General features: G+C 37.2%; 1 protein-coding gene and 1 long non-coding RNA gene across 4 annotated transcripts in view; one reads left to right on the top strand and one right to left on the bottom strand.

The window, feature by feature from the left end:
- The window catches only part of BBOX1 (gamma-butyrobetaine hydroxylase 1), a 78,185-nt gene extending 61,433 nt beyond the window's left edge, over positions 1 to 16,752 (top strand). For all 3 annotated transcript variants that reach the window (XM_008269063.4, XM_002709022.5, XM_008269060.4), the window contains exons 6-9: positions 2,371 to 2,476; positions 6,661 to 6,857; positions 14,097 to 14,263; positions 16,213 to 16,752. In XM_008269063.4, coding sequence (XP_008267285.3) covers positions 2,371 to 2,476; positions 6,661 to 6,857; positions 14,097 to 14,263; positions 16,213 to 16,373 — 631 coding nt within the window. In that variant the 3' untranslated portion in view covers positions 16,374 to 16,752. The remainder of the gene's footprint in view (positions 1 to 2,370; positions 2,477 to 6,660; positions 6,858 to 14,096; positions 14,264 to 16,212) is intronic.
- On the bottom strand, positions 14,197 to 19,884 carry LOC127484451 (uncharacterized). The gene is made up of 3 exons (XR_007911452.2): positions 19,385 to 19,884; positions 17,139 to 17,243; positions 14,197 to 14,322 (listed from the first exon to the last, which is right to left on the bottom strand). It is a non-coding gene; the product is annotated as an uncharacterized lncRNA (long non-coding RNA).
- Positions 19,885 to 26,564: the final 6,680 nt, after the last annotated feature.

The raw sequence follows: 26,564 nt of genomic DNA, 5'->3' as shown, positions 1-26,564 counted from the left end.
ACATTTTAAATAAAGAATAAAATTGAAGAACTCACACTTCCTGATTTTGAAATTTACTACCAATCCATGATAATTAAAAGTGTAGGGCTGGCAATAGGATATATCTTCATACCAATGCAATACAATTGAGAAGCTAGAAATTGAGCTATCTGTGGCCATCTGATTTTCAATAAGGATACCAATATCATTCAATAAAGAGCAGTTTCTCAAACAAATAATACTAGAACAACTGAATATCCACATGTGAAAGAACAAAATTGGATGCCACTACGTCATAGCTTATACAGAAGTTCAGATAGGCTAAATATAGCAACTAAAACCAAAGAACTCACAGAAGGAAAACACAGAGCAAATCTTCATGACTGTGGATTAGGCAAAGGATTCTTAGATATAACACCAAAAGCATAAACAACAAAAGAAAAAAATGTATATTGGGCTTCACCAAAATTAAAACACTTGGGTATCAAAGAACAATAGAAAGAAAATGAGGCCGGCACTGTAGCTCACTAGGCTAATCCTCCGTCTGCGGCGCCGGCACACCGGGTTCTAGGCCCAGTCGGGGTGCCAGATTCTGTCCCATTTGTCCCTCTTCCAGTCCAGCTCTCTGCTCTGGCCCAGGAGTGCAGTGGAGGATGGCCCAGGTCCTTGGGCCCTGCACCCGCATGGGAGACCAGGAGAAGCACCTGGCTCCTGGCTTCAGATCAGCGCGGTGCACTGGCCGCAACGGCCACTGGAGGGTGAACCAACAGAAAAGGAAGACCTTTCTCTCTGTCTCTCTCTCTCTCTCTCTCACTGTCCACTCTGCCTGTAAAAAATAAATAAATAAATAAAATAAAGACTATGTACAGATGGTGTGAAAATATTTGGAAATCATATATCTAATAAGGGTCTAGTATCTAGGATATATGAAAAAACTCTTACAAGTCAACCATAAAGACAACTCAACTTAAAAATGGATAAAAGGCTTAAATTGACAATTCTCTAAGGGGGATACACATTGGCCAATGATCACATGAAAAGATACTCATATAATTAGTCAGTAGGGAAAATATAAATCCAAACACAATAATACCACTGCATACCCAGTGGGTTAGCTATAATTTTAAAAACACAGAAAATGACAAGTGTAGGTAAGGATGTGGAGAAATTAGAATCCTTACAGACTTCAGGTAGAAATGTACAATGTCATAGTCGCTTTGGAAAACAATTTGTCAGTTCCTCAAAAAGTTAAACATAGAGGGGCTGGCACTGTGGCATGGTGGTTTAAGCCACAGTCTGCAGTGCTGGCATCCCATATGGGCACCAGTTCATGTCCCAGTTACTCCATTTCCAATCCAACTCCCTGCCAATGGACCGGGAAAAGCAGTGGAAGATGGCCCAAGTCCTTGGGCCCTCGCACCCATGTCGGGAGACCCATAAGAAGCTCCTGGCTCCTGGCTTTGACCTGGCCCAGCCCCAGTTGTTGCCTTTCAAATAAGTAATCTTTTAAAAAAAAGTTAAACATTGAATTTTGATATGATGCTATAATTCTATTCATATTTATATATTCAAAAATTGAAAACAGTTACTCAAATACAAACATTAACCAATATGTTCATAGCATCACTTTTCACAATAACCAAAGAGTAAAAAAGCCAAAATGCCCATCAATTGATAAAAGGCTAAACAAATTGCGATTTATTCATGCAATAGAAAATCATTCAACCATAAAATAAATGATATACATGCCACAATATAGATGAATCTTAAAAATATTATGCTAAGTGAAGGAAGCCTGACACAGAAGTTATATACTGTATAATTCTATTTATATTAAAATCCAAAAAAGATAAATCCATAGAGACAGAAAGTAAATCAGTACTTTCCAAGGCTTGGGGAAGGGAAAAGTGGAAAGAAACAGCTTACTGGATGTGAGGTTTTAGTTTGGAGTGATGGAAATGTTTTCAAACAAGTTGTACAAAGCCAATGATTGCCACCATTGTGAATATACTAAATGCCACTGAATTGCTCACTTTGAAATGGTTCATCTTATGTTATTTGAATTTTACCTTAATACACCATGTTTAAATGTATTGTTATTTAAAAAGAGAACCTACAATCCCATGCACCGTTTTTTATAAAATACTGTAGGAAAGACTAATGTGCAAATGTGTGAGTACTTTCAGGAAAAGAGAAATGAGGAGATGCTAATTCTACAATCATCACTTTCAACAAAGAAAAGTCATGCTCTCTTTCTGGCTCCTACTCATTATTTTAATTACTTCATAAAATGAAAAGTTTCCATTTCCCCTCATATATCGAACTCATTCTAACACATTTCCTTTGGTTTAATGACAACCTTTTTAAACATGTGTTGCTTGTATTTTACAGACATACTTGGCAAGTACAAGACAAAATCGATGCAAACAATGTGGCTTACACAACTGGGAAGCTAAGCTTTCACACTGATTATCCAGCCCTCCATCATCCACCTGGGGTAAGGTGAGCTTCAACATATTTTACACAAGTCAGGCCAAGGACAATTATCCTCCTGTGTTTTGAGTTCAGAAGAGTGTATGTTTAGCCAGATAATATCTGACATCAATCTCCTTTCTCTAAACACAATCCAAACTCACAAATTCTGTGACTAAATCCTGAGTATCGTCACATTCCTAAGGGATAGAATTTTTTCATGTATCTTTCAGAAAAGTATTTGTTTTATCCTGGAAATTCCTGATGGCACTCTCTATTGCCTAGACAAATTTTAAGAGAGCAGTACACTGTGAGGTCTTTCTGCCCAAATACCTCTCCCAAGAGAGTTAAAATAGAAAATGAAATTAGGGAATACAAAAATAGGGTTTTTCGACAAAGTCACATGGCCATCATTCATATCAGTTAGCTACTACTGCGTAAAAATGCACTCCATAATTTAATGACCTAAAACAATGGCCAATTTCTACAATTTAGGCTGCATTCAGCTTGGCATTTCTTCTGGTCTGAGGACATGTACCTGTACTCAGCTGCTGAGCTGGCTAGGGACAGGCTGACTTCAGCTAATAAGGCTTATGTCTGTTCTGCTTGGTCTGTTGTCTTCCAGCAGGCTAGCTCAGTTTATTCAGAGGACAGCTAGCAGTTTCCAGAGAGCAAGCCCACACACGCAAAGTCCAGGTTTAGGGTAGTAATCAACACAAGGTCACTTCTGCCATTTTTTTTTTTTTTTCTGGTCTACCTAAATCTTAAAGCTAGCTTAGACTGAAGAGATGAGGACGTGAAAACCTCATGGTAAGAGTGGCAGAAATGCATTAAACGGTTGTAAATTGAAGCAACAGAATAACCCTGGCTATTTTTGGAAACCATTTACCATCTTATCTATCAGATCCCTTGTCAAGGAGGCAGATACTCTGTCTGGAATCACAAATCCTTGGGATAATTTCTGAGTGGTCCCTCATCCTTTTTATAAAATTACCATTTTACTGAATCAGATACACTTTTATAAAATCATCATTTTAATAGTAACTAAAACATAAATAGTTGGGAAACTACCTTTTAAAAGATATTTTGTCCCTAATTTTAGAGGTAAATTATACTAAATAATCACATAGAAATTTGTGTCATCAATGTTAAATACAACTTGACCAATTCTCAGATTAATGGAGGAGAAATGGATGAAAATCAAAACCCATCCATTTACTTTTCATCGTCTTAACTGAACATGTTTTCTTTGTGCTGTCATTTTTTCCAATTGCTTTGGCCAGTATTAGCTAAATTGATCTATTATTGATTTCACATGGTGTAAGTTATTTTGTTGATTGTAAACTATCACATGATTTCTTTGAACTACATGATGACAAATTTTTCTGAAATCCTTGACTTAAAAGCCAGAATAATCAGCTAAAAATAGGTTAAAGAAATTGAGTTGAATAAAGCTTGAGGGATGAGAGTAGAAAATTAAATATTTGAAGATTTTTCCAAGATGGTGGAATAGGAAGGTGGTGTACTGCTCTAGGCTAGGAGAAGACAGAAAGAAAAAGGAGTGGCCATAGTGCAGTCTCGGGAAAGTTAAAGAGAAAACTGTGAGGCCAGCACCTTGGCGTAGTGGGTTAATCCTCTGCCTGCAGTACCGGCATCCCATATGGGCAGTGGTTCTAGTCCCAGCTGTTCCACTTCCGATCCAGCTCTCTGCTGTGGCCTGGGAAAGCAGTGAAATATGGTCCAAGTCCTTGGGCCCCTGCACCCACATGGGAGACTGAGAAGAAGCTCATGGCTCCTGGCTCCTGGCTTCGGATCAGCACAGCTCCGGCTGTTGCAGCCATTTGTGGGGGAGTGAACCAATAGACTGAAGACCTTTCTCTCTGTCTCTCCCTCTCACTGTCTGTAACTCTACCTCTCAAATAAATAAATAAAATCTTAAAAAAAAAGAGAGAGAGAGAGAAAGAAAACTGCAGTGGAAATTCTACAAAAGGAATAGAGACACTATGGATTTAGGTGGAGGGTGCAGATTTAGAACACAAGCATGGACAAAACACAGGACCCCAGCAGCTGACAGCCTGAGAGAGGACCAACCTTGGAGAGTGAGATGAGATCAGACTGCAGCTGCCCCTGCCACTGGCGATATAGCCAGATGACAGCCTGGCGTGAGTTTGACCTGGAGCCCTGTGGGAGACAGGGTATCTGCTAACCTAAGTGAAAAAAAGAGACAAGTTTCTCTCTCTCCATCCCCCCACCCCAAAATGACACCAGCAACCAGCTGAGAGGGTGGGCACCATTGTGAACAAACACAGCAGCTGCAGCAGCCTTTGTGCATGCTCCTAGCAACTGGCCAAGAGGAGATGTCGCTGCAGCAGCAACTTGGGTGCATGCAACCGGCAGAGAGAAAGCATCACTGTGAAATAAGAAGGGGCTGTGACGGTGGTTCTTGTGCCCATGTGTGATCCAGGGATTTTACGATAGGGAAAAATCTGCCTTCACCATTCATTTGGAGGCTGGCTGAGAGGATTGACAGGGATCTGGGAACCCAAGTGACTTGAGGTACCCTTAGCATCTCAACAGATCACAGGCCTAGGTTGAGCACCCACAGGCAAGTAGCTCTGCACATTCCTCTACCTCTGTGGACAGGACAGGATGGGGGGGGGGGGCAGAGAAGGTCCTCTGCACACCATGACAGTGGGAGCCTTGTGTGCTGAGACTACGGGAACTCTATGATTGCACAAAAGGGCACAGAGTGTAGCATGGTCTCTGGGCAATCAATGTGAGCAGCTCCACACACTCAGAGCTCCCTGATTGCCTGGGGTGGGTCATTGCAACAGAATCATCTCAAACTGAGGACTGCACAGATCTGTTGTGCAGTTCATAAGGTGGCACAGATGAGTACTGCACACACTGTGGGCCAACACCCAGGCATTGATTACCTTGGAAGAGAGAAGGTGAAGGTGTGATTATGCCAACAGAGGTGAACCACTCCATGCTGACTTTACAAAAAGAATGACAAAACCAATGAAAATTTACAATGTTATACTTTTGAAAATGTAACAATTTTTTAAATTTTTCCCTAAGTCTTATAAAAATTACTAATATTTACTATGATTTTTATTTCTCACTTCCAATATTTCTTGGATTTATCCATACTCACAGTCCAACCCTACCTCATTCCCTTCTTAGCTTTGTACCTGAACGATCACATTAGACTCCAGTAGCTCAAGTGACCAGTTCTCCCTCAAAAAAAAATTTTCATCCTATAGAATATCTTTGAACTAATATTCTTTGTGAAATTTATTTGTACTTATTTATTTTTATTTATTTTAAAGGCAGAGAGAGAGAATTTCTGTCCAGTGGTTCATCCCCCAAACGCCCATAAAGGCCATGGACAGAGCCAGGTACAGGCCAGGAGCCTAGAATTCCATCTGGGTCTCCCAAATGTTTTACAGAGGCCCAAATACCTTCTTGCTTTAGCCGTTACCTCCTGCCTACCAGGGTGCACAATAGCAGGAAGCTAGAATTAGAAGCAGAGCTGAGACTCAATCACAGGCACTCCAATATGGTATACAAGTATCCCAATCATTGTCTCACCACCACACCAAATGCCTGCCAGCACTGGTCTAATACTCTTTGATGCCGTCCTAATGACATTATTTCCACATTCAAAAGCTTTCAATGATTCCCCTCTACACACAATAGAAAGTACAAAAGTCCTTTATCTGACAACCAAGACTCTCTATGATGAGGCCCCAAATGCCGTTCCAGCCCTATCTACTCTTCCCACTCATGACCCTCTGCTCCAAACTTTCCTAGGTAACAGTGAAATTGTGAACATCCATTATCATTCTGTGTATCCCAAATCTTATCTACCACCTTTGCCCAGTTTAAACTCCATCTCCTATAGAAAGCTTTCCTGCCTACTCCACAAAAAGTGCACATTCCTTGCAAATCCTATGACCTGGGCCCTTTATTTGCTAGTGACCATTTTCATGCCTGAGCCTGTATCTTCAGTTATACCACGTTTAAACTATGTAGCAGTTATCATAAGTAGCTTTTTCCTTTCCAATCCTTTTCTCTGCTAACCCAAAAGGCACAGGTGAAAACGGTTTGTTTATCCACTCATGTGTTTCTGAATCTTTTCTTAACACAATATCAGAAAAAGTGAGTGTGTGTTATTTTTAAACATGTTTATTTCCTTTTTTACAGGTTCAGCTTCTGCACTGCATAAAGCAAACAGTCACAGGAGGTGATTCTGAAATAGTAGATGGGTTTAATGTATGCCGAAAGCTCAAGGAAAAAAACCCACGGGCATTCCAAATTCTGTCCTCTACCTTTGTGGACTTCACAGACATTGGAGTGGATTATTGTGATTTCTCTGTACAATCCAAACACAAAATTATAGAGTAAGTAATATTTTACAATTTTCCCATAGCAATAAAACTGACAGCAAAATTTGCAGTAACTTAAACAGCAGGAAGCTGTGATGAACTCTAGAGATTTACTTTTCATTAGCTATTTAATCCAATTTTAGAATAAAAGAGAAAAAATAAACTTCTTACCAAAAATTCTTTCTCAAATTACATGAAATCTGTTCTTAATATTAGAGCAAAAGGAACAAAGATTTAATTTTTAAAATACAAGTTCCATATAGTTGTAAACAATGTGATTGCACTATTCATAATTCAAACGGGAACAAAAATAATAATAATGATAACTCTAAATAGGTGATCCAGGAGTTAAACAATACCATCTGGAGTTGGCCTCTTTTTTTAATTCTTAGCCTTATTGTCTTTTGTGTTGAATTCATTTTCAAAGATGATTATGAGAAGCTCCAAGTTTTTTTTTTCCTTAGAGATAATAATCACAGCACAAAGGATGTATTGTGTTTCTCACTGACTATACCATAGCCAAATGACTCATGGCCCAGCTTATGTCCAGTCTAGCCTTGAAGTAATCACCATGGCTGGGTGGTTGGAGAATCTTAATTGGGCTTTTCTGGATCCTATGTTCATCTCTGCAGTAAAATCAGCTATGTCTGACCATATGGACTAAGAATAAAGCAGAGATTCTTCCCCAAAGAGGTGCTAAGTCAAAAAAATCATACATTCCCTGATAGACTAATTTATATTTTTTTCTTTTGACATTACTTCAGAATGATTTTGCCATATGCCTACAAAGTACACAGGTTAATTCTTTTATGTAATAATTATCTTACAGTGTCTTTCTAGGACATAGTTAATTTCATTAGACCTCAGTTAATTTGCAGCAGTGGTATGTTTCTAATTTTAATATTAATATTCTTCCTTTAGGAGAAATAGCCAAATAGAATATAAATAAATTCATTTACTAGAAAATCAAATCTGCAGTACACTAATCCAACTACTTTATATACTAAGAAAGACTTCATTTATTTATACAAGAGCTCAGACACTCTTCTTGGTGTAAGTATACAACAGTGAACAAAGCAAAGATCCATACCCTCATGTAGCTCACATTCCAACAGGTTAGAGAATTAAGATTTTTAAAACAATTAAGCAGATCATAATGAGTGTTAAAAATATTAGGAGCTCAAGAGAAAAAAAAAAAAAAGTAGGACAGAATAAGGGAGACCTGTTGGACCAAAGTCTCAGCAAGGCTGTAACTTGCCTCATTAAATAATAGTGAGGGAAAGCTTTACTGAGTAAAATTTGAACAAAGATCTAAAGAAGGAAAGACATCTGCCCAGAAGAGGAGGATTTTCTGAAAACCATTAGAGCAGACACCCTAATAAGCCCTAACAACAACTCTAAGGGAGGGTGTTCAAGAAAATCTAGGAGGTTGATGTGGCTAGGGAACACTATTAGAAAAAGGAGGTCAGATGGTGTTGCCTTTGATTTCTCAACAATGTTGCAGTGGATTGGTTTCTGAGAGGAGCGGCGTGGTGGGGGCAAGAGGCGGGGAGTCACCACACAGACCCCAGGAGTCGGGTGAAAGCAGGCTTGAGGCGAGCAGCCCGCAGACTCATTTATTACAGTTGGAACCACATCTTATATAGTCAAGACCAGCCAATCTGGCCAAGGGGCGGTCTATGCCCCAACCAATCACAGCCTGTTGCCAGGCAGGCTTTGTTGCCAGGTGGGTTTCAAAGCCATTCCTGAGTAACTGACACTTGCTTGCCAGTGGCCACCTTGGCATGGTCTTCTCATTCCACCACAAGATGGGGGCTATTTCATACAGCGTCTTGGTAGTAACTATAAAAACATTGTTATTCTAAGAGAAGGGGAGAGCATTTGCAAGATTTTGAATAGAGGAGAGGACATATTTATTTAGTGACATTTTAAAAGGATGGCTGCTGTGTTGAATATAGCATAAAAGAGTAAGGACAGGGGAGGGGGAATTTGGCATTGCAGTTGGGATGCCTGCCGCTTGCTATTCCCACAGTCCATATTGGAGTAGCTGCGTTCTGGTCCTGGCTCTGCTCCTGATTCCAGCTTCCTGTGAATGTGCACCCTGGGAGACAAGGGGATGGCTCAAGTAGCTGTGTCCCTGCTAACCACATGGGAGATTTGGACTGCATTGCTGCCTAGCCTAGACCCAACTGTTGCAGGCATTTCAGAAGTGGGGGATTTGAAGAGTGAAACATTTCACCTTCTCTTTCAAATGAAAAAGAAAAAAGAGCAAGGGCAGAAGCAGGAAGACCAGTTAAAAAGCTACTGTCAGAGTCCAAGCTAGACATGATATAGACTTGCATATAGAAGAAGTCTGAGTGACTTAAGCTGTAGTGTGAAAAATGATAAGCTTTGGGATATACTTTGCAGTTACAAAGAGATGATTTTCTTGAAAGACGGGATGAGGGGTGTCAGAGAAAGACAAGCTCTCTCTGAGAGCTCAGTCATCGAGAGGTGAAAGAAAAGAAACAACTCAAAATTCTTGGTTATAACAGGATGGTTTAAATTCTCCCAACATGACCTTAAACATCTCTAACAGGGGCAGACATTGTGTCTCAGTGGGTTAAGATGCTACCTGGTACACACACATCCCATATTCCAGTGCCAGTTCTATTCCTGGCTATTCTACTTCCAATCCAATTCCTTGCTAATGTGCCTGGGAAGCAGCCAATAATGGCTCAAGTACTTGGGTTCCTGCTACACACATGGGAGACCAAGATGGAATTCCTGGCTCCTGGCTTTGGTCTGACCCAGCCCTGGCTGTTGTGGAGTTGGAAGTGAACTAATTATAAGATATATATTCTCTCTCTCTCTCTCTCTCTCTCTCTCTCTCTCCTCTCTCCTCTCTCGCTCTCGCTAATAAGTAGGTACATCTTTTTTAAAAACCATAACAAATCAAAATTTATTGAAATACAATGTGACTGCAGATTCTATGAGACTGGTGAACAGAGGCAAGAAATTTAGCCATTAAGCAAGATTAACTGCATGTCTAACATCTGAATCATGACTTGGCTTTGAGCTTTTTTTCGTAGTAAAGTTCCAGAATTTGTCCATTTGCAAGGTCTCAGGGACATCCCTAGAGAATATCAAGTGTCTAACATCAACCCACTTAAAATATATTTTTAACAACAAGAAATGAAGCAAAGAGGGTTTTCATCAACCAAGGACCTCTGTCTCCTGAGGGTTTAGGTTAATTTTACTTGTGGTTAATTTTTAGAATTCGTTTGAAATTTTTATGTCTTGCCTCGTACAAAAACATCTTTTAAGCTGCTGACATAATTAGTTTCAATGCACTACAATAAAAAATAAACCAATGACAAAACCAGGGCTATAATAATAATGATGAGATTAAGCGTTCCTGTTGGTTCCAAGTTCAATCACAAGACTACATATCCTTTCCTTACCAGCTGTGTGATCTATTACTGGATAAATTATCCTTGCTGGCACATAGTTTATTTTCCAGCAAATAGGAAAAATAACCTAAAACCTGCCACATAGAGATGAAGAATTCAATTGTTAATATATGGAAGCCCCTAATGTATTACTTAACTTAGAAAATACAGAAAAATCTTAGCTGCCTATGATTTCCATAAAATCCAACAATTTACAAGTGACATATTTCTATTTTAGCTCTGAGTACCTAGAATCCAAAACAAGTAGAGAACATAATCAATTACAAGATTCAAGATGCTCCTGAACTCTGAAATAAAATTTTCCTATAGATCCTTATATTATATGATATAACAGAAAATAACTTAGTAGCATTTCTACATCAAATGGAAAAGGCCCTATAGAACGTCACATCTTAATAAGACATATATGGTAACTAATGAGAAATGTCCACAGCAGCAACTCTGTAGGAGATGATTCTACAGTCCCTGCATTAGGTCCTTTGGTTGGCATCATTGATGATGTTTTGTTTTTGCTGCTTCATAGTTACCATATTGCTTATTGTGTTTAAATTTTATTTATTTATTTCATTTAATAGAGGATCCAAGAGACAGAAACTGGGAGAGACAAATGAAGAAAATCTCTCATCCACTGGTTTACACCCCCAAATATCTGCAAGAGCCAGGGTTGGCAAGGCCAAGCCAGAAGCCAGTATCTCAATCCAGGCTCACAGGGGAACATCAGGAACCAACTACCTGAGCCATCAGTTGCTTGCTTCCCAAGGAACCCGTTAGCAGGAAGCTGGAATCAGGAGTGGAGCTGGACTCAAACCCAAGCTCTCCAATGTAGGATGAAAGCATTCTAGGCAGTGTCTTAACCACGAGGCCAAATTCTAGTGCTAGTTTCTTTTTAAATATTTCTCCCTTATGCACAGCTAAATTTATAGCCAATTTTTCTTATATTTTATAGATTTTGATTCTGGCTCAGGATATATACTTGTATTAGACCCTTTCCTTTCATTCTGTTGTGATATGAAAAATTACCTGATTTCCAAAGTTCAAATTTTCATTTTAGGATGATCTTCAAGGTACCAGCCGCCTACCTCCTCTAACATCCTTCAACTCTCAGAATAATGTCTGGTCTTATCTCAAGAGAAAACTTGTTTCCTTTTCCTCTTGTATCATTGCTTATAATGCTAGCTAATGAATGTGTATCTTGTCTTAGAGAGTAAGGATATTCTTTACTTATGAATGTTCATGTGTGTATGTGTGTTTGTGAGAGAGAGGTGTTGGGGTGAGATTACCTCATTGCCTATTAAGCCATATTTGTAACTTATCGGTATATGCAAATTCATGGTTTAACATTCTAACAGCATTTTGAAAACCTATTCCTTTCTTTTATACCCATATGGGAGACCTGGAAGAAGCTCCAGGCTCCTGGCCTGGCCCAACCCTGGCCATTGTGGGCCATTTGGGAAGTGAAACAGCGGATTTAAATCTCTCTCCTTCTCCTCCTCCTCTTCATCCTCCTCTTCCTTTTCCTCTTCCTCCTCCTCCTCCTCCTCTTCTCTATAACTCTACCTTTAAAGTAAATATAAAATAAATCTTTTTTTTAACTTTTAATTATTGAATATAAATTTCCAAAGTACAGCTTATGGATTGCAATGGCTTCCCCCCCGCCATAACTTCCCTCCCACCTGCAACCCTACCCTTTCCCTCTCCCTCCCCCCTTCCATTCACATCAAGATTCATTTTCAATTCTCTTTATAACAGAAGATCAGTTTAGCATATATTAAGTAAAGATTTCAACAGTTTGCACCCATATAGAAACACAAAGTAAAAAATACTGTTTGAGTACTAGTTATAGCATTAAATCACAATGTATAGCACATTAAGGACAGAGATCCTACATGAGGAGTAAGTGCACAGTGACTCTTTTTCCTGTTGTTGACTTAACAAATTGACACTCTTGTTTATGGCATCAGTAATCACCCTAGGCTCTTGTCATGAGTTGCCAAGGCTATGAAAGCCTTTTGAGTTCGCCAACTCTGATCATTAAAATAAATCTTAAAAAAAAAAAAAAACAAACAAAAAAAAAAAAACAATTGCCGGGGCCAGGGCCAGCACTGTGTCACAGTAGGCTAATCCTCCACCTGCATTACCAGCATCCCATATGGGCACCTGTTCTAGTCCCGGCTGCCCCTCTTCCAATCCAGGCTCTCTGCTATGGCCTGAGAAAGCAGTGGAGGATGGTCCAAGTCCTTGGACCCCTGCACCCACGTGGGAGACCCGGAAGAAGCACCTTCCAATCGGCGCAGCTCCAGCCATTGCGGCCATCTAGGGAGTGAACGAATGGAAGGAAGACCTTTCTCTCTGTCTCTCCCTCTCACGTCTGTAACTCTACTTCTCAAATAAATAAATAAAATCTTTAAAAAAAATTGCCATTATGCTCAGAGGATTTACCATTTCACAGGGGCCCTGAAAGTCACAATTTCTATAGCACAATCATATCCTTCTTCCTGTGTCTTGTATCCTGACTTGTTGATAATGAATGGTGACTTGGACTCCAAACCAGCCCTGACACACATGACATCTGTCACATCTGCTTGGCCTGCTCCACCAGGACTGGGCCCCAGGCAGTTGTTATTTCTCATTATTACCATCTGGAATTGCCCCCAAGGGAGAATGTCCCTGGGAGTAATCCTCAGACCATCATTGATAACTTTCCTTGACCAGTTTCCCATCTATCTCCATCTGTGTCTCCCATTTCTCACTAAAGAAGTCCCTTGAGGACTAGCTGGAAGTGCATCTTTCCAATAAACTAAAAAGAAAAAAAAGAAAAAAATCCCCTCATATTACTTCTGCATCTGGGCAATGTCTATGTCATGCTAATTATAATCAGGATAGCTCAAATCCAGTAAATGATGCTATCTTTCCTACATTGAAAACTGCATTAACTTAATTATCAAGGCCTTAATATGTATCTAAGAAATGGTATAAATATCCAAACATTAGGATCTCTTACGATACTAAAAACACCTTAGTCCCCTCCCTATGTACTGAAAAAACATGCAGAGTTGCATATATTATATATATATACTATATATATATTAACTGCCTATTATGCCCATGCTGTGTGTTGAGTGCTGGGAATACAACAGAGAAGAGATAAAGTACCATTCTTCTAGAAGCCTATATAGTAAGATTGGTAGTGTATGTAGATAGAAAGAATGTGACTCAGGCTAGTCTCTTCTTCTCTGTGTTTTATGTTCCCCATCTATAAAATTAACACTGAATTAGAACTATGCACTTTAAATGTTTAGATAGAACTTCCCATGCTGCACCTCCAATAAAACTATGTTTCGAAGCCAGATGGATTAAACATATAAAATAATTGTGACATAAAACTATTTTAATATGTTAAACTTGTTTTCAAAAACAAAAAATGAATGAGTTTCACTAGACAAAACTTGATAAATAAAAGTTAAAAAAATGCTAAAAAAAACCGCTATATTCCTAATATTGTACCTATGAAAAATGCATTCATTAAATAAAAGCTTTTAAAAAAAATGAAACACTTAATTTGAATCTTCTTGCTGCTTATGCAATAATATTTCAAAACACAAATATTTGCTAAGTGAATGAATGTAAAAATGAAGGAATGTAATTGTACCGAACACAGGCAACCTTGAAATCTTCTGTACATGTATTTGGGTTCTTTAATACTATGTTTAAGAAATACATTCCAAAGGAACTGACCCTTACAAATGTAAGAGTAGATGTAAGTAGATGTTTCATATTTTAACTTTGTTTCTTTAAAAATCAGGTTAGATGATAAAGGCCAAGTGGTTCGCATCAACTTCAATAACGCAACCAGAGACACAATATTTGATATACCTGTTGAAAGAGTTCAGCCTTTTTATGCTGCTCTGAAGGAGTTTGTTGACCTCATGAACAGCAAAGAATTCAAGTTTACCTTCAAGATGAATCCAGGTCAGTGAACACATTTTCTCAAACAAGTGAAAGAAAAGATTTTCTTCAAACTCAGCCACCTAGAATACACACAGAGCAATTTTTCTCAGATGTGACCATGGAAAACTCACAACAGAATCCTGGCAAATATTCGGCTTGCTTATATAGCAGACTCCCGGCCTCACCTCTGCTCTATTGACTCTCCAAACCTAAAAATAATCATTTTCTCAAGTTCCAGGTAGTTCTCAAGTACCCTAAACTTATGTGCCTCCTACCTAAAGAATAAATACTTGACAAGGTGTAGGCCAAATAAAATCTCACATCCAGTATTAAGGTGAATGTTTTATATTTTCTATCTTCATATAAAATTGATACAAATTGAGACTTGTGCTTCTTTATCCTATCCTTGTGAAGGAAATCATTCCCACAATTCTCACTCTAAAGTTCGTGACATCTGTGGACCTTACATTTATTCATTAAGCTTACTGGCAGAGATCATACTATGTGAAATGAAGTGGAACTTGGAAGTATTCCCCTTATTTGAAATAAATAAGCAGCAAGCATTATGGTTTTTTTTCTGGACCATCTCTACTCAGTAAAGTGCCACCAAATATGAGGCTTTTTCTTATTTACTTATTGATGAATAAAAATTATACATATTTATTATATACAACAAATTGTTTTCAAATAGGAATACATTGGGAATGGCTAACTCTAATTCATGCATTACTGCATATACTGACTTTGTGGTAAGCACACATAAAATCTATTCTTTTTAAAATTTTCAACAAACAGTACATTGTTATTAACTATAGTTGCCATGTTATATGATAGATCTCTTAAATGTGAGGATTTGGATATCGATAATAAAAGGAATCATTTTTTTCTGCTGTTGACTTGGCCAAATAGATGATTTGTTTCACTTGGGATTATTTTTTAGTTGAACATTTACGTAATAAGGTAATATTATAAATCCCTATAAATCCACTGCCACAAGAGCATATCTGTTTGTTATTAAGAGTGGCAACATAGGGGTGGGCATTGTGGTACAGCAGCTTAAGCTGCTGCTTGGGACACATGCATGCCATATCAGAGCGCCCGTTCACATCCCAGCTATTTCATTTCTAGACAGCTTCCTGCTAGTGCATTCAGGGAAGCAGCAGAAGGTAGTTCAAGTGCTTGGGCTCCTACTGTCCACATGGGAGACCCAGATGGAGTTCTGCATTCCTCGCTTAGGCCTGGCCCAGCCCTGGCTCTTATGGGCATTTGGAGAGTAAATCATCAGATGGAAGAATGGAAGATGTCTCTCCCTCTCCCACATGCCCTTTCACATAGATGAAAATAAAACATTTTTAAATAAAAAAAAATTTTAAAAAGAGGCAACAGATAAAATGGAAACTCATTAAGAAATTAAAAAACAAAAAGAAAAGTATAGGAAATTGGAATCCAAACGTTACCATTTAATAGCAGTATAGCTTTGGCAATCCCTAAACCTGAAGCTTCAGTTTTCTGTTGTATAAAAAGCTGAGATAATACTCTTTTCAGGATTCTTATCAGACTTAAAAGTAATGTACATAAAATACTAGGAACATATAAGCCAAATCAAGGATGTCACTACCTTTACAATCATTTGAACGTGTTAAACTGGGAAGAAAGATTTCTAAATGAGAGATAAGTAACCACCAGTAAGAAAAACACAAAATTTTACTCAGAGACCATTTTTAAAATGAAAATTATTCAAATATCCACAGGAGCCTACCAGGTGATATAGTTTAAATGTCATAAGACATAAAGTAGTTTACCTCCAGAGGCCTGATTTGGGGAAAAAAGTGTGTGTGCAGTTTTATATAAAGCAATAAACATGCTGTTCCTTGATGTGAACCAAGCAGCAGTGGTATTTTGCGTGTTACATTTTCTAACTCTGCTACTCATTTAAAAACAATTGTTCACACTGAAAATCTTTTATCCAGGAGATGTGATTACTTTTGACAACTGGCGTTTACTGCATGGCCGTCGCAGCTATGAAGCAAGAACTGAGATATCCCGCCATCTGGAGGGAGCTTATGCCGACTGGGATGTGGTGATGTCACGGCTTCGTATCTTACGGCAGAGTGTTGAGAACGGAAACTGAATCTCGTGTCTGTGATTTTAGATGATTCCAATGACTGTATTTAATAAGATATGGTGCAATTATTCACAGGCTATGATCTGTGACACCTGCATATTAATTTCCTTAAAACTGAATTTGTAAATCTCCCATAAGAAAACTCTTTTCTCTGTAATCATATGCAATATCAACTTTATAGATAATGTAGCAGTGTGCTTTCTTCACCCCTTCTATTCTGACACATACAGGCTTTGATTTCTTTTGTCCATATACTATGTCCCCAGAATGCCTCCAAATAGTTTTTGTCACATAAAACTTTTCTTCAAATAAAGCTTTTTTGTAAATAAATCCTTTGCTACAAATAAAGCTTATGTTTCAAATAAAGTTTATCTTTTAAATCATGCTTCTGCTATGTTTCCTATGGTCTCATTTTTCAGGACTGCATATGACTGTCTTTAGCTTGCTGGAAAAAAGACTTCCTATCTTCAAAGGTCTATTTTCCTCGGTTTTATTAGTGAATTCTGTGACTCAAATTTCCAGACCTCACAAACTTATTAAGCTCAACATTTTATTTTTAATACCTAAATTATGACATCAAACTCAAGAGAAAATCTAGTCTCCCTACATTTCTCTTGCCCAGAATAAATACTTCCAAGGACTTCCAGCATTGCTTACAACTCTCTGTGAAACAGTTCTCCACATTCCTTGATTTCAACTGAAAAGGGAAAAACCAAGATGCATGCGCCACTCATGAACGGACATTGTCTGCTAATCTCTGGACAGCCTTACCTGTTTGTGTTAAGATGATTGCTGCTTTGTCCTTATGGTGGAATGCAGGTGTCACTCCCAGCCATGGGAGCCCCTTTCCTATTGAGCCCATTCCATCCCCTATCCCTGCCAGAAAGAGGAAAATCAATATTATCATTTACTTAAATTTTGCTAGTACATCAATGTTTAGAACTAACCTAATCAAGCCTCCTGTTCTTAAAGTCTTAATCATTGCCACCATTGCAGGGCTCTTCCTGTTGCCTTATGACTATGGAAAATGCTACTTCCATCCAAGTTTTAACTTTTGCTTAACACTCATTTCTATTTCTACAAAAGAAGTATATCCAATACCTAAAACAATTAATTTGCTGTAGTGACCCTAGATCCACACACTTATAGTATCCAAATGCCAGGCACTTGCCAAGAGAAAATGACCTATTACATATGTATTTGTCAGATAATTCATCAGAACCATTGCTAGACTAAGAATATAAAAGGTTCGGGGCCTGCACTGTAGTGCAGTGGGTTAAAGCCCTGACCTGCAGCAATGCCATTCCATATGTGCACTGGTTCGTGTCCCAGCTGCACCACTTCCAATCCAGCTCCCTACTAATGTGCCTGGGAAAGCAGCAGAGAATAGCCCAAGAACTGGGTCCCCTGCACCAACATAGGAGACCTGAAAGAAGCTCCTAACTCTTGGCTTTCGAAGCTTCTGGCTACTGGCTTTGGATTGGCTCAGCTCTGGCCATTGCTGCCATCTGGGACGTGAACTATCAGATGCAAGACCTCCCTCTCTCTCTACCTCTCTGTAACTCAATAAAATAAATCTAAAAAAAATTTTTAAAAAGAATACAAAAGTTTCATATATAACCCCTTGTAGTCTAATAAGGAAGGAGATAGGATATTGACAAAGTTGTGTCATGTTAACAGAATGATTCACAGGAAGACAACCAAGGAAAACTGGAGAGACTAAGGAAAGCTTCAGTCAAGCTGAATTATGAGATGAGACTTAATAGAAGTAGTTTTCAGGAAGAGGTAGAGAAATGACTTTCCAAGTTAAAGGACACAGGAGGTATAGACAATTGAGAGTGATTCAGGGTATGGGTTGACTTACAAGTTAGAACATAACAGTGGTATAAATTCTACTACTAGATGTCTATATTCAAGTCACAATAATGACAGTTAACCATATATCTTTGGATAAATGGTTTTTCCCTTTAAGTCTCATTTTTCCTATCTAAATATAAATGACACTAATAAAGTTCTGTTGTCATTATGCTGTATGATAATTAAATCATAATCATCCTCCAAAATTTCTCACATGATGAGTCACACTCAATAATGCTTTTTTTAAAGACAGCTTCCCAAACCACTCTCTGAAGATAATGACTCAATAGGTCTGGAATAAGCACTAGAACTTGTGTTTTCACAAGAATCTCAGGTGATATGTGTCAATAGTGGGGTTTAAAAAGTACTTATATAAAACACTTAGAATAGTTATACAGGCTCAGCATAACTATTCAATAGATGTTTAATAGTATTACTTATTATAATGGATGTTGTAGGAGAAGTAGAGAGCATGAAAAGAGATATATGAGGCTACAGACAAGGATGGGGGACAAGTCGTGAAATGTCTAAATGCATGATGCATTAAGGAACTGGTATTTTCTCTTGAAAGCAATGAGAAGCCATTTAAAGGTTTTTCAACAATAAAGTTAGTTGGCTAGATATTTGCATTTTAAAGATCCATCTGGCTTCATGTTGAGGGAATTGCAAATGGAGAGGACTAAAGGCCATAAATCTGCTTATGAGGTTACTACAGGAAGCCAGATTAAAAATTAAAAAGAATTGATTCAGAACACTGGAAAAGGTAATAGATACTTTGCTAAATTTGAAGGACTTGACCCCAAACATTTTAAGAACAAAGGGTGAAGTCTAGAGTGTCTCTCAAGTTTCCAGGTAAAGGAAATAGTTTATATACAGGGAAAGAAGCCACAATAGCAGAGTTAGGCTTGTTTGGCAAGAAAATGAATTCAATTTTGAACAGAGTTTGGGTTGCCCTTCAGCTCATCTGTTTGGCAGCTGAATATGTATACACATATGAGTGGAGCTTGGGACAAAGATCTGGACAAGGGATCTACACATAGAAAATAGATGGGAGTTTAAATCATCACTTGTGACCAAAGTCAAAACCCTAATGGTCTAAAGATAAACTAATGACACTGACCTACCTTATGGAATCAATTACACTTACAACATATACTTACAACATAGAGAACCAGTTCAAAATCAGATAAAACTCTTATTTTTCCTCCAGAAGACAGCATTCCAAGTCATCACTCCAGGACCTGGCTGTTTTCTGTCTGATGCAAATATTATTTCAAACCTAGAAAGGAGGTACAGGAAGATTGGATGCAATTGCAACAATTTCTGAAGTGTTATATATGACATGACATATTATGGGCTACAGCAGCTTGTGCTGACTGAAGATGATTAGGTTTCCTGGATGTAATTGCCTGAGGATTTGACTTCCTCCCAAATTCATAATAAACCTGATGTAACTTGGATTAGAATGTACCCCTATTTGGCATTTATACTCTTACTGTCAGTTCCATTTCTCTGATTTGACGTGGCTAGTTAATTGGAACAACTCTACGTGTTACAAGGATGACATGACTCAGGTATCTACATTGCTCTGTATTTCTTTTTCCAGTCAACCACTAAAGTATAAGCAAATGAACATGGGAAAACTTTAAGCAAATTAGGGATTCTGTATAAAACTGAGTAATGCAGAGGCAAATTCCTCTCCATGAGTTTAAACCCTGGATCAGTAACTATATTGTCAACTGAAAACACTCCTTTATGTTAAATATCACTTTGGGGATAGAGTTGAAGTGAAAGTTCTTCAACTGAATATGTGATTTGGTTGGACTTAATGGCTTACAGCATATATCTGTGTCTCTAAATTTTTACAGCTATCTGGAATACCTTCCCTACTTCCTTGTATGTTTGGAAAACTTCTTTTCCTCTTCCAAAATTCAACTCAAGATTTGGAAGTAAAATTGTAGAATAGTAGGTTCCTAACTTACATCTCGCCATAGAAATAATAATCTCGCAGCCATACACAGCCAAATTTGCCTCTGCAGATGCTTTGGATGAAAAGCAGGAGGTTACAAAAATCCAAGCGGAGCCCAAGACTGAAGAGGATTGTTTAGAGAAGGCAGGTCTATATCCAAGTAGCAGGCTCATCAATCATAGTCATGAATACAGAACCAAAACATCCTTATCCCCTTGTAGATTAGATTCATCCCCATTTGTCATTGGTCCTGTCACAAGAACATCAGCCAAAAAAAAAAAGAGAGAGAGAGAGAATTATGGAGCAATAGCCCTGATGAACATAGATGCAAAAATCCTCAACAAAATAATGCTAATTGAGTTCAAAAACATATCAGAAAGATCATTCATCTGGACCAAGCAGGATTTATCCCTGGTATGCAGGGATGGTTCAATATGCACAAATTAATTGATATGATACATCACATTAACAAACTGAAGAGCAAAGAATGTATGATTATTTCAATAGATACAGAGAAAGCATTTGATAAAGTGCAGCATCCTTTAATAATGAAAACCTTAAGCAATTTGGGTATAGAAGGAACATTTGTCAACATAATCAATTCAATGTATGACAAACCCACAGCCAGCAACTTTTCAAATGGGAAAAAAATTGGAAATATTCCCACTAAAATCCAGAACCAGACAAGGATGCTCACTCTCACCATTGATATTCAATATAGTCCAGAGCCATTAGGCAAGAAAAAGAAATCAAAGGGATACAAACTGGAAATGAGGAAGTCAAATTATCCCTGTTTGCAAATGACATGATCCTACATAGAGGGGAACAAAAAGACTCCACTAAGTGACTATTGGAACTCAGAAAGAGCTTGGTAAAGTGGCATGATATAAAATTAACACAAATCTATAGCGTTTGTATAAACAGACAGTGCTATGGCTGAAAAAGAACACCTAAAATCATTCCAAATCACAATAACTACAAAAAAATTTAAATAGAATAAATATAATCAAGCATGTCAAAGTTCTCCTCAATGAAAATTATACAACATTAAATAAAGAAACAGAAGAAGACACAAAAAATGAAAAAAATCTTCCATGTTCATGGATTGGAATAATTAATATCATCAAAATGTCAATACTACCAAAAGCAATGTACAGATTCAATGTGATTCCAATCAAAACATCAACAACATTCTTCTCAGATCTAAAATAAATGATTATAAAATTCACAAGGAAACACAAGAAGCCCTGAATAGACAAGGCAATCTTCAACAACAAAAGCAAAGCCAGAGACTCCCCCATACCAGATTTCAAGACATACTATAGGGCAGCTATAATCAAAACCACCTGGTACTGGCAAAAAAAAATAGATGTATAGACCTATGGAAAAGAATAGAAATTCCAGAAACCAACCCATACATTTAAAACCACCTTATCTTTGACAAAGGAGCTAAAATCAATCCCTGGAGCAAGGACAGTCTCTCTTCAATAAATGGTGCTGGGAGAATTGGATCTCTGTGAGCAGTAAAATGAAAAACAACCCCTACAATATACCTTATCAAAAAAATCCACTCAAAATAGATCAAGGATCTAAATCTACAACTTGGTACCACCAAATTACTAGAGGAAACTCTGCAAGACATTGGCATAAGCAAAGAATTCTTGAAAAAGATCCCAGAAGCACAGGCAAACAAAGCCAAAATTAACAAATGGGATTACATCAAACTGAGAAGCTTCCACATGCAAAAGAAACACTCAGAAAGTAAAAAGGCAACTGACAGAATGGGCCAAAATAGTTGCACACCATGAAACTGGTAAAAAGTTAATACCCAGAATCTATAAAGAGCTCAAGAAATTCAACAACAACAAAACAAACAATCCAGTTAAGAAATGGGCAAAGGACTTGAGCAGGCATTTTTCAAAAGAGGAAATCCAAATAGTCAACAGAAACATGAAATAATGCTCAGTATCTCTAGCCATCAGGTAAATACAAATCAAAACCACAGTTAGGGGGCCACTGCTGTGGCATAATTGGTAAAGCCACCACTTGCCAAGTTCCTGGCTTCAGATTTCAGAGCTCTGGCCATTGCAGCCATTTGGGGAGTGAACCAGCAAATGAAAGACCTTTCTCTCTCTCTCTCTCTCTCTCTCTCTCTCTCTGTCTCTGCCTCTCTGTAACATGGCTTTCAAATAAATAAATAAATCTTTAAAAAATGAAAAAACACAGTGAGACTTCACTTCACCCAATGAGACTGACTATCATCCAAAAATCAAAGAACAATAAATGCTGGTGAGCATGTTGATGAAAAGGTACCCTATTTCACTGTTGGTGGGAATGTAAACTGCTGCAGCCATTTTGGAAGACAGTGTGTCGATACCACAGAAGGCTGAAAACACAGAATTTACCCAAAGGAAATGAAATCAGCATATGAAAGAGTCATCTGTACCCCCATGTTCAATGCAGCTCAACTAACAATAGCTAAAATATGGGATCCAGATGTCCATCAACTGATGACCAGATAAAGAAATTAGGGTATATATACACTATGAAATACTACTCAGTAGTTTAAAAAATCAAATCCTGTCTTTTGCAACAAATGGATGCAACTGGATGCCATTATACTTAATGAATTAAGCCAGTCCCAAAAAGACAGATATCATATGTTTTCCTAATCTGTGGTTACTAACAGAGTATGTAAAATGTAGTGTATTGTAATTAAATTGACAATTTAGGATTCTATGTTCATTTATAGCTCTTGTCTGTACTGTTGAGGAATGGTGTTTTTTAATTCTTCATACTATTTGTTGAACTCTTTAATTTGTGTAGGGTTAATCTTATGAGTATAAAGTAAACTGAAAGTAGATCTTTGCAAAAATTAAGAATGGGAATAGGAGAGGGAGGAGGAATAAGAGTGGGAGCATGGGCAGGAGGGACAGTAGGGTGGGTGTTATCACTATGTCCCTAAATCTATATATATGAAACACATGAAACTTTCATACCTTAAATAAAATCTTAAAAAATCAATAAAAATGTTAGTGATGCAAAAAAAGAAAAATTAAATAACATTTTGCATTACACAGTAAAAATACTTAGATCTATTATACAGAAAGTTATATTAAACAATATTTAACTTACTATTTCCCAAGCATAATAAAAATATTAGCAGTAGATGAGGTTATCTTAGAAATTTAAAAAATACTTTTCAAAATTTTTTAGTTATTATATATTTCATAGCTATAAATTTTAACTTTGGTAAGTGGCATTGCTTGTCTTCATGGACATGATAAAAAGTTCCCTGTGAAATCAAACTTAAATAATTATTAAGAGAAAAATACTACTAATGGTGTTGTAATTAGTACTATTTTGAAGGTAACATTCCACTGACTGAAGTTTAGAAAATGTTGATCATGTTACAAACAAGTAAACAGAATCATAAAGGAAAATTTCTTTCCATGATCATTTATAGTGAGTGACAGCCAGATTTCAAACACAAGTTTTGTTTCCAGTTAATTACTTGTTCTACTCTCCCACCCTATGATGATTTCCATATGATATGGAATTATGTTGGCTCCTTACTTACTTCCAAATGTTTGACAAATGGCTTTATTTTACAAAACGTATGAAGAAAATCTCACAGTTGAGTCAGAGACAAACATGAATGGGCACAGAGGTCATTTGAGAATCTAAAAATCATGAGAATCTGAATAGTGCAAAACTTTCCAATTGTAGAGTGCAGTAGAATCACCTTGGAATCATGTTTAATATTTTCCCTGATTCAGAGTTACTTGGCCCAGTTCTAGGGAACATGAACATTTAATTAGCATCCCAGAGATTTGGCTGCAGAGGGTGGGGATGGGGGTGAGGATGCTCATGAGCCCTATCCTGACTGAAGAGGCCTCAGGGTTGTTTGATATCCATGCAATGTCTACACTTCCTTCAGTCTCCTCAGGCAAAGGCCACCCTGGTTTCTTCTGGTTCACCAGAAGCAAAGAGAGGCATCCCAGAGAGGGTCTCCTTGCACTAGTCTAAATAACCAGGGGCCGGCAACTAGATCCCCGCTTAGCCTCAGTAAGCCACATTTCTTTCTCAGCCTCCTGCCTACCACATACCCTCATTATAAACTAAACTCTTCCTCTGAAGCATTGAGCACAACTGTAACCAAAGGGTTTTTTTGTGTGTGTAATTAAGTACCCAGGTATTATTTTCTCCCTGAGTGAACATATTGGCATCAGCATTGTGCACAACACACACAGTATTCAGCAGACACCACATGAATGGCTATTGAATAAGCAAGCAAACTATCACTTGCAGGTAGAGACTTTTTTCCTTTGGGAAATGACCTAAAATTCATACTTGACAGGTAGAAAGGAGTGAATTTTGCCTTTTCTTTATTTTGGAAGAGAGGGGCATATCCAAGGGTCACCCTATTACATGGCCAAGATGATATTGGCTATAAATGCTCTTGAATCACAGTAATGAATATAATGAGATGACATTTAGACTGAGTACCAAAATTAGTGCTATTAGCTTATTTATGGAAAATGTAAATAGTGGTCCTGGTTAAGATTTATGTTCTCTAGAAAATATCACTGATGCTTAATGAACTCAAATATTGCTACAGTTTCTCTACAAAAAATATGCATGTTGACCCACTGATTAGTGTTCATTATATATTCAACAACATGATTCACAAAGTTCTCCTTTTAACACATTTATGCGAAATTACAGACTTTACCACCTGAATATTTCTGGATTAAATCATATGCCAAAAGACCTAATTCTTCAACTGGTGATAGGGCAGCAAAGTGTGAATGATGCAATAAATAAAGCTATGTGACTTCATTTTATGACATAAATCCAATGTTTCCTTTTTAATACCCTCATGCAAAATTGTAATTCTTGCCATTCTAGTTGTTTTGAGCCAAAAACTGTCACAAAGGACAAAGAAGATCATTATGTAATGATAAATAGGTTAATTTATTAAGAGAATAAAACAATTATAAATATATGTCTCCAACATTAAAGTGCTTAAATATAAAAAGCAAATATTAACATAATGGAAAGGAAAAATAAATAGTAATACTTTAATAGTAAGGACTTCAATACCTCACTTCCAACAATGGATAAATCATCCAAACATGATCAATAATGAAACACTGGAATTGAACAATACTATAGAACATATAGACCTAATAGACAAATTCCAAACATTCTATATAACAATGATTGCAGAATACAGATTCCCTGAAAGTGCACATGGAATATTCTACAGGAATAACCATATATTAAGCCACAAAATATCTTATTAATCTTTAAAAATTAAAATATTTCAAGTATCTTTTTACCACAATGATACAAAAATTGAAATTAATAACACTAGGAAAACTGAAAATTTTACAAATATGGTAAAATTAAATAGTACACTCCTGAACTTTCAGTCAAAAACCAAAAGAAAAAAATGAAACACAATATAGCAATTCTGAGATGCAAGTAAGTAGCTCTCATAGGTAAGTTGATAGTGATAAATAGCCACATGAGGAAAAAAAGAAAATCTCAACTATACACTTCAAAGAACTAGAAAAATAACATCAATTTGAGCCCAAATATTGTAAAAGGAAGAAAATAGTAAAGATTGGGCAAAAAATAAGTAAAAGAGATTAAAAATATTTAAAACTAAGAGTTTTTTTGAATCATGAAATTGACATCTTTAGCCAGCCTAAGAAAAAAACACATAAGTAAATAAAATTATAAATGAAAAAGGAGGCATTAAAACTGATACCATATAAATATATATGGTCACAAGAAACTACTACAAACTATTATATGTTACCAAATTGGACTATTACTAGAAGAATGAATAAATTCTTGGAAACATACAACCTACTAATACTGAATAATGAAGAAATAAAAAACATGAGCCAAAAATAGCTAGTAAGGATATTGAATCAGTAATCAAAAAAATACCCAAGCATGAAAAACTGGGACTTGACGACTTCATTAGTGAATTCTATAAAGCATTTAAAATTAGTGTCAGTTATGAAACACTTCTAAAATGTTGAATAAGGTAGAACACAACCAAATTCATTATAAATGAGATTGGGCATGTTCAGGGTGATATGGCCACAGACTCAAATTCATTTTAGGAGGCTTGCATTAATCCAATACCAAAGCCAGACAAGTACACAACAGAAATAGAAAACTACAGGTCAATTTCTCTGATGAATATGTATTCAAATATCTTCAAGAAAATACTAGCAAACATCATTCAATAGCAAATTAAAATGGATCATATACCATTATCCTATGGGACTTATCTCTGTGATGCAAGCATAGATCAACATAGGCAAATCAATGAACGTGATAAACCACAT

Source organism: Oryctolagus cuniculus, chromosome 1 (genome assembly GCF_964237555.1).
Source record: "Oryctolagus cuniculus chromosome 1, mOryCun1.1, whole genome shotgun sequence".
Lineage (NCBI taxonomy): Eukaryota > Metazoa > Chordata > Mammalia > Lagomorpha > Leporidae > Oryctolagus > Oryctolagus cuniculus.
The sequence above is the reverse complement of the archived record's forward strand: the minus strand, read 5'-3'. Positions and strand labels throughout refer to the sequence as shown.